We start from the raw sequence: 9,482 nt of genomic DNA, 5'->3' as shown, positions 1-9,482 counted from the left end.
GTAAGATACAAATACTAATGTTCAGATTTCTACAACGGGCCTTGTCCCTATATCTGACCAAAGAGCATAGTCCACATTTGCTGAAGGTAGTAAGAGGAGGTACACATCTGTTGAACAAATATTTATGAATATAGTGAAGTTTGAATCAATATAAGGATACAATTGTCTAGAAATATGAAAAAAAAAAATTAACAATTTGTAATCATTAAACCTATTTATTTAAAAATACTGTGTGGAAAGTGCATAAAATAGTTAGTTACAAATCAATCAATCATTTATTTATTGATTTATTTATGGGATTTACCTGGAAATATTTTCATTTTATTTTTGAAGCTATTATAACCTTTATTATAACCTTTCTATTCTGATGTATAGTAATATGAACAGAAGACCACCACCACAAGAGAGTAAATTAAACTTTTTATTGAGACCATTTTACTGAGAAATGACTGAGATATGTCTGGATGAGAGTCCACATATGCAAAATCTCTGTTAAAAAGACACTGAATCACTGGAGAGCAAGAGAACCCATGCTGTAATACTGACACTCAATTCACACAGAAGTCAGGTCAGGTGCGTCGTCACCATCTCAATAAAAATATGAAAATGTTTTTTCAACTTTTTTTGTGCATGGTTTGCTTCTTTAACAATATAAAAACGTATAATACTGATTGCAAAACGTTGATTTAATTTACAAAACAAATAACTGTAATAACAATTACCATCCATAACAATAATAATAACAATAACAATAATTATATTAAAAAAAAAGAAAAACGGAAAAAACAAAAGAAAACCAGTCAAAGCCGCATCATCTTCACTAACACAAACAGCGAGCCTTTTTGTCTTTTTGTTGAAATACCATTTTGGTATAATCTCTTCTTTTTTTTCTTTTTTTTTTCTTTTTTTGTCTGACATGCCTTGCGCAAGTCTAAGATCAGTCTGCATATATAAACGGTCCTTTACAGTGTAGGTGGAAGCATAAGGATTATATGCTCTCTGCACGGGAAAATAAAACAGTAGGCAGTTTGAGGCTTCTGGGAATGTGCACTTCCTCACCCAGACTGTCCTTTTCACTGTTTTCAAGAGTCATAAATACTCAAAATACTTCTTTATCAAGAGAAGCCAGTCACTGAGGGACAGAATCTCAACATTTAGACGAAGGGAAGAACCGTCCCGGCGACAGGAACTTGTATCCATTCCCCGAAGGCAGTCGGATGGAATGCGAACCCGGACTGCTGCCAGTGGAAGCCGTCGGAGAAGGCACGACTCTCTTGGGATCGATCTTCCGATGTCCGTTGGGTGGATTTCTGTGCTCGAGCGCCACATCCTGGCTGGGCATATCCTGTCCCGTCACGCCGTGTCGGGGCGAGAGGTTCAGAAGGCCCAGGACGTCTCGTTTGGCGGTGCTCAGTTTCCCGCCGCGGAGCGCCCGCATTGGTCCCGAGTGCTGCTGTTGGGTGGCGCTGGCCCAGAAGGTCTTGAGATTGTGGATCGCTTGGACTTTTTCGTCAATAGCGGCCAATTTGAGTCGGTCGATATCCGGGGCGTCTGCCGGACTGGAGCGCGTCGAGCCCGTCGAGGAGTAGGACAATGCCGGGGAGGGTGCGCTGCCGGCCGGAGACTGGTGGCCCGAGCTGGGCGAGATGTTGCTGGGCGAGCGGGAGATGTGGCCGCTGTAGGGCGAGCTGGGATACTTGAGTTTAAACTGGGCATGACTGTCGGAAGTCGGCGATGGTTGGCTGCCTTCCTTTAGGGACGTCTCGGACGTAGCGGGGCTGTTGTATCCCGAGCTGATCTTCTGTAGGGACGACGTACGGGAGGGCGGTTTGGGGCGCGTCGGGAGCGGAGACGACTGCGCCTTGATGCTCGCCCGGCTACTAGGGCGACTGAACGCGCTCGTCTCCGAGGAACGGAAAGCAGAACCTCCGGTTGGGGTCGGAGGGCCTCCACCGCCCATCCCGTCACCCGGCGGGATGCTCCCAGTGCTTCTCTGCAAAGTCTCGACGGCCCGCATGTGGCTTTGCGTTTCTTCCAGGATCTTCTGCGCCAGTTCCTGTGGGTCCAGAGCAGCTCCGGGCGTACGCTCCTCTTGGGACTTCACAGTGCTGTCTGTCTCTGTGCTGGATTGATCGGACTCGCCTGTGTCTGAGCTGCTCACCTTCCCGACCTTCTGGAAGGGCGAGTTGGGGCTGGGAACCAGGGTGGCTTTGACCGGAGACGTCGGGGTACTGACGCTTCCCCTGGAGGACACGGACACCGCGTAACCCCTGCCGGTCCCACCGCGCGCAGCGCCCCGATGGTTCCTGTGGTTTGCGGGACGAGGGAGCGTGTCGCATTGACTACCCAACGGCTCGCTGCTGATTATACTGTATCCTTCATACTCTTCATCATCATGGCCTCCTACGGCTCCATGCGGGGACGAGCGGCTGCGGGGCACCGCCGTGTGCCGGTGGGATGCGAACAGCCCGGCTCCGCCCCGATGGCGCTCTAGTTCCTGCTGCCGCGAGCGCTGGCTGATGAAGTCGGACGTGCCTTCGGGACGGGATAGGAAGCTCATGGAAGAGGCGATGGAGCTCAGGCTGTAGACGGAGATGGCGTCGGAGGCTAGGCTGTCGGGACATGGAGGGGAGAAGGGAGGGTTGGGGTAGCCCATAGGCAGCTGGTGGGACACAGACTGTGCTGAAGCCAGAGACTCCAGAGACGATGAACTGTCCAGACTTAAACGCTTCGGCAGCTCAGTAGAGTCTGAGGAAAACATTACAGTGCAATTGTTACAAAGTCAGATGTTATATATAACATGTTATATATTTAAAGGAGTATAGATAATTTTTTAAATATTTTTTAATAGTGATTATTTATGGCATGTAATTAATGACATTAAATAATAATATTATTATTATATTATAATAATATATAAATTAATTTAATGATTAATATATAATAATATTAATAATTGTATTATTTAAATATGTAAATATAGGTTATATATAGTTTTTGCCCATTTTAAGTCAAATTTTAGTTCAAAAGTTTAAATTAGTCAAAATTTAAATTTTTTTAGGATGTATTGATATTGAAATTATATTGGAGGAAAAAATAGCAATAATGATTTTTTATACTCAATTTTTATAGCATAATAAATAAATATTTTTAAAATTAATATAATTTAATCAATCAATAATAATATCATAAATATCATATATGTTTTTCCCTATATATTAGTGGTGTATAGAGTACCATTAATAAAGTTTATTTTATGTATTCATGTAATTATTCTAATGTTGTCTAAATGAAAATTGACTATATTCATAATAATGAATCAACATATGTTTTGTGAAATGATTACAACACACTGCATTTTTTGAAAAATATTGTGATTGTTTGTGATTGTGTATTGTATGATGGAAATATAGAATATATATATCTTTCACCCCGTTTTTCAACCCTGTTTTAACCATAGTCATTGTCTTTTGAAAAAATTTATAATGTCAAATTTATTAATTTTAGTTAATTTTATTCTGACTGAAATTCCATTTTTTCCTGAAAGTAACAATTTTAAAAATAACAGATTAATTGTATTGCATATGCATTGTTACTATTATTTTTAAATCTGTTTTATGTAAATAACTTTAAATTACCAGTGTGTAAGATATGCTATATAAATAAACTTGCCTTGTCTATAAAAAAAAAAAAGCTTATTTGAGTACACTGAAATATTAACTACTATTGAAGCTAATACTATTGAAACAGTCTTTTTCTTGTCTTTAGAACTGATGACAAAATAATAAATAAAAAAACTTTAAATTAACTAATCAGTTTTGTTGTTGTGATTAACAGTGTGAGGGTGAAGTGATGCTCACCAAACAGTGCCAGCAGTGATTGCAGGGCAAAGTGCATGGTGCGACGGTTGGCCTGTTTGCCCGTCTTCAACACCACCTCCTCCTGACCGACCTCACACAGGTCAAACCCTGAGAGAAAGAGAAAGACTGAGCCCTCAGCATGTACTATGGCGTCTCGATCAGTACTCATGTGCTGAAGCTGCTCTTACCCAGAGCGGCCAGGAACTCATGGCAGCCAGGAAGTCTCCAGAGCTGCACGCTGATGGACACCTGGATGGGCGCGAGAGAGAAATCCTGCTCCTTCTCTCCAGACTGAAGCTGCACCAAAACCTGATGGAGCTGCGGAAAAATGAGAAAGATATTAATGCTATCAAATATACAAAAGGCTTATTTCATTATTATTTACAATAAAACAGCACAGCCAAATATCATTGGCAAGTTCATTTACGGTAGTGTGTTAGTGTAGCGTTAGTTCAAAGCAGATATTTAAGCACTTACCATTCCCACTACATTTTTAACAGCCTTTAATGGTAAGTTTAGGAAAAGAGAAGGAAAGAGGATTGTTAAAAAGCAAACACGAGCATCTCAATAATACAGCAGGCACTCATCACAGCTGTGTAGTTACGCACAGATCAGATGCATGAACACAGAATAGTTGGCTTAATGAAAAGTTTGAAACATGCTGTGACATCTCACCCGGTTGATCAGCTGTTCTCCGGTTTCTGACGCTGTGATCAGTTTACACAACGCCTGCAGAGCAGGAGGAGGCAAACCTGCGAACATGAAGGACAAATAACTCTTTAAACCCTTGTGCTGTGCTGAAAACCCTTTACCTCATTTGGTGATCCCGGACAAAAATGTTAGTCCTTGTAAATCTCTCATTATGCAATATTATCACCAAATCTTGTATTTGATCTTTTTGTCAACTTGTTTTCTTTCAATTAGCACAGGTTTTGTATTGGTTTTAGAACTGATTCCTCAACTGAAGCCTCACTGATCTGAGCTTATGCACGTCAGTTTTTCAGTAAAAAAAAAAAAAAAAAAATTTTTAAGTTCACTCATAAACTGAGATGCATAAGTTCAGAATAACAGGGCTTACGATCAATCAGTTACAAAACAAAATGCAAAACCTGTGCTAATTGAAAGAAAACAAGTTGACATAAAAATTGAATCCAAAATTTAGTAAAAATACAGCATAACAAGAAATATATAAGGAATTTTTTGTAGGTCAGTCATTTTTAAGTAGAAACACCACACATAAAAAGGTAAAAACAAAATCCTAAAAAGTACAAAAATTATTCAAATTAGTTTTTTTATTTTGGGAAGTTGTCATACCCTGTGTGAGCCAAGTCAGTTAAGTTTAGTCCAAGACGATAACATTAACTAGCATTTTTGAAAATGTCCAGTCACTTGAAAAATTTCCAATGAGCAATAAGTGAGAATTTACACATTTTACTTTTCCTACTCTCACTTGTTTGATCATTGCACACAGCAAACACAATTTTTTTTTGCCATTTTTGTGTGCAACATGCATCTGTCCAAGAACGTTCTGTGGACTGGCAATCTTTCTCCCTCATACTTTTGTTGTTTAATAGTAAATGAATGTGGCAGTGTGTCGTACCCAGCAGTGACTGTAGGGTGGTGCTGCATTGCTGCAGTCGGTCTCCGGGGTCAGTGGTGGGAAAGAAGACCGCCGCGGGGAGGCCCGTTCCAGCCGAGTCCAGCCTGAATCCCACCGCAGTCAGCAGAGCCTGCCAGCCAGGCACGCCGCCCACCTTATTCTCCACACTCTGCTGAGACGTGTACATGGAGTTCCTCTGGCCGTTCTGAATGCGCTGGAGAGATTTCTCCACCTGGGGGAGCCACAGAAACACAGATGATTTGTTTGTACCACACAAAATACCACACAAAAAGTTAAATACTCCTACTACTATTTCAACATTTTCGATTGAAAATAAAACCTATGAAAAAAAAAAAAACACAATGAAAAACAAATATTAAAATGATAAAATAAAAAAAATTACTGAATATAAAATGTCAAATCAAAATAATAATTATAAAAATTAATTATTCTGCACACAAAAATTTATATATATAAAAATATATATATTTTATACTGTAACATTTATACTATAACATATTCTCTATATAGTTATATATTACTATATCCATGTAATACATAAAATAATTATTGCAAATAATAATTGCATATAAAATGTACTATATAATGGTACATAATAATAACTGATATATGTATATCAGTTATAAGAATTATTATTTTGATTAATACAATTATTAATAGCTGATACATACATTTGTTATTACATTTAATATTTTTAAACAAAAACATATAAAATGCTATATATCACATCAAAATAATAATCACAATAATTGAAATAATAGTTATTAAAACAACTGATATATATCTACTAAAGTAGTATTATTTACTGCTATATGTAGTACATATGTATAATATATTATTGCACGTAAATACTATATGCAAAATGCATACAAAATAAAATGGAACTATTTAAAGCATTTAAAATGTACTATAACAGATTAAAATAAATACACCCCCACACATATATATGATTACATTTTATATTTATAACATATTCTTTATATACTATAGCAGACTACTATATGCACATGCATAACATATATTCTTAGTCAATGTAAATGAGGCCAGTGGTCCTGGTAAAGCTGGTGTGTGTTTCTCACCAGGTGTAGCAGGACCCTCAGGGCATCTCTGGCTTTGTCTGGATACTGCAGGATCTCAGCCAGAGCCTGACCAATCAGAGACGACGGGCTGTTCAGTTTCACGTCACTGCCAATCAGCATGAAGCCTGCGGAGACATATTCGAATCATTAGGAGAACAGCAAACAAGCCTTAAAACTACCCACTATATTCTCAACACTGCCTACTATTATTTTAATGTGACATGTGACAGTATGTAGCAATGTGCTACATGACTTCACTGTATTTGTTTAATATACAGTATTCACCACAGTATGATTTGCTTATATACTGCACAGGTTTCAATGGCGCTGCGATCATACCTGCCCAGTTGGAGGGGTGTGAGAACTGTTTGCTGCTCTGGACGGTCTTCATGGCGTCCGCGAGGGCCGCGCTGGCTTTGGTGCCGTTGAGCAGAGCGCTGTAGAACGCGTGGACGAACATCTTGGAGGCTGCGACGGGAACCGGCCACAAAGACACCAGCACACACTGAGCTCCAGCCGCCAGGAAAGCCCTGGTCAGACCCACCACACCGTCTGCCGTTACTTTACTGTCCGACTCCTGGTACGAGCTGCAGGTCATGAAAACACACTCTATCAGCCTCATGGAGCAGTAATTCACTGGAATACAGATGCTATTATCTTCAATAGACTGTAAAACTACTGTGGATGTGGCCGCAGTCGTAGTACGACCTGTTAAACAGAAGTTATTTATGAAAGCGCCGATGTGTCGATGAGGGTGGACAGTATGAACGAAAGCATATATAACAGCAAGAGTTTTAATATTTCTGGGTAACATTACACACACAGAAATAAAATACATGCTATTGATACAATTATATAATTGTATACTTTATAACATATTTTAAGCTAATGTATGCATATTGTACATACAAATAGAATTATTAAAAGCATATAAAATTTAATTTAACAAAACAATAATTACATTAATGAAAATAATAGTAATATATATATATATATATATATATATAGAGAGAGAGAGAGAGAGAGAGAGAGAAATTGACTTAATGAATTACATGAATTCAAAGTAAGTTTATTTATTTATTACATATTAAAAATAAGCCTATATGAAATTTTAATATATTACAATATGCCTAATTTTGCTTAGAATAAAATCAAATAAAATGTTTGTTTTTGAACCTTGGTAGACAAACAAAAACATCAAATAAAATAAAACACAAAAATAAAGCATTATTATTAGTACTACTACTACTAATAATAATAATAATTATTATTATTATTATAATTTAAAAACGTAAAATATAAAAAATACAAAAATAATCACAAATTAAAGTTTGTGATTTATATATAAATATAAAATGAAGACATTTTATGAGGACATTTTCTATTTGATCTAGACTTTAAGTTATTATTAGTACTAATACTAATACATATATAATATATACTACTGATACTAATACATAAATAAAAATAATTAAATAAAATATGATTTTCAAAAAAAAAAAAAAAATATATATATATATATATATATATATACACACACACACACACACACACACACACACACATATATATATATATATATTAGTGCTGTCAAACGATTAATCGCATCCAAAATAAACGTTTTTGTTTGCATAATATATGTGTGTACTGTGTATATTTATTATGTATATATAAATACACACACATGCAGATATATATTTAAGAGGCATACGTTATGTTTATATATTAAATATATTTATATATAATATAAATTATAGAAATATATGCATGTAAATATATGTAAATATTTTAAAAATATTTACGTGCATGTGCGTGTATTTATATATACATAATAAATACACACAGTACACACACATATATTATGTAAACATGCGATTAATTGTTTGACAGCACTAATATATATATATATATATATATATATATATTACACAGACATAACACCAATACAATCAAATTACTAAAACATTAACTAAAATTAAAATGACAAAAAAAAATAATAAAATCTAACTCAAACTATTATTAAAAAAAACAACAGTATCTCAATGATACTGAAATATCACTGGTCTACTGACCCCAGCACGACTAGTTTTGTGGGCAGCCTGAGGTCGAGGATGTCGGCTGCAGTGAGCAGGAACTCCTGCAGCGGCGGGCTGTCACAGATGCTTTCAGCATCGCTGGCGTCATCCGGCACGCGCAGACTCTCTGGGATGGTGTAGTTGGATTTGACTCCGCTCTCTCCACCTCCCGCTCCTCCGCTGGGAGCCGCCGCCACCGGTCCAGAGCCGGTGTCCTGGCTGGGCGTGAGGACCAGAGCCGCCAGCTTCCAGGAGATGTGCGTGGCGAAGTGAGCGCACTCGGCCTGCGTCAGAGCACTCATGACCCGCTCCTTGGTGGCGGCGGGACCGGCCAGTGGCTGGCAGCCCAGGAGATCGGCCACCATGTGAGCCTCCTCCTCAGCCGTGGGCATCGGGCCCCAGAGCCAGCGGTCCATCACCGACGGCGGCAGCCGAGGATTCCCCACCACTGCAGCCATGGAGCTTCCTCCATTACACAGAACTGGACCGGTCCGCCGAGGGTGAACCTGACCAGACAAACACCACGTGAGTTTGTGGGCAAAAACGGTCAAAGGTAAAATTAATGTTTGGCATGTTGCTGTTGCTTCCTTATAAAATCATTAAGGCAAATGAGGTGGTAAACTACAACGAACAGTCAAGAGGGTAAATGTGGTAAAATCATTGAAGCACTCAAGTCTCATGTGCCTTATTGCTTTATTAGTCTGTGAAACAACCCAAGAGACCATCAGGCACTAAATCTACAAAAAATAAAATAAAACAAAAAATAATAACAAAAGCACATAAATTAAAAATGACAAATTGTGTTCTTAGATTTATTGTATATTTAAAAACATATATATTTAATAAC

At 38.1% G+C, this 9,482-nt stretch overlaps 1 protein-coding gene across 1 annotated transcript in view; it reads right to left on the bottom strand.

The window, feature by feature from the left end:
• Window positions 1-408: 408 nt before the first annotated feature.
• The window catches only part of ttc28 (tetratricopeptide repeat domain 28), a 289,805-nt gene continuing 280,731 nt past the window's right edge, over window positions 409-9,482 (bottom strand). The window contains exons 17-25 of the mRNA XM_058789645.1: window positions 8,633-9,141; window positions 6,900-7,147; window positions 6,561-6,685; window positions 5,461-5,692; window positions 4,536-4,612; window positions 4,338-4,361; window positions 4,049-4,178; window positions 3,861-3,968; window positions 409-2,748 (exon numbers count right to left, since the gene is read on the bottom strand). Coding sequence (XP_058645628.1) covers window positions 1,148-2,748; window positions 3,861-3,968; window positions 4,049-4,178; window positions 4,338-4,361; window positions 4,536-4,612; window positions 5,461-5,692; window positions 6,561-6,685; window positions 6,900-7,147; window positions 8,633-9,141 — 3,054 coding nt within the window. The 3' untranslated portion in view covers window positions 409-1,147. The remainder of the gene's footprint in view (window positions 2,749-3,860; window positions 3,969-4,048; window positions 4,179-4,337; window positions 4,362-4,535; window positions 4,613-5,460; window positions 5,693-6,560; window positions 6,686-6,899; window positions 7,148-8,632; window positions 9,142-9,482) is intronic.

Source organism: Onychostoma macrolepis, chromosome 10 (assembly GCF_012432095.1).
Source record: "Onychostoma macrolepis isolate SWU-2019 chromosome 10, ASM1243209v1, whole genome shotgun sequence".
Classification (NCBI taxonomy): domain Eukaryota; kingdom Metazoa; phylum Chordata; class Actinopteri; order Cypriniformes; family Cyprinidae; genus Onychostoma; species Onychostoma macrolepis.
The sequence above is the reverse complement of the archived record's forward strand: the minus strand, read 5'-3'. Positions and strand labels throughout refer to the sequence as shown.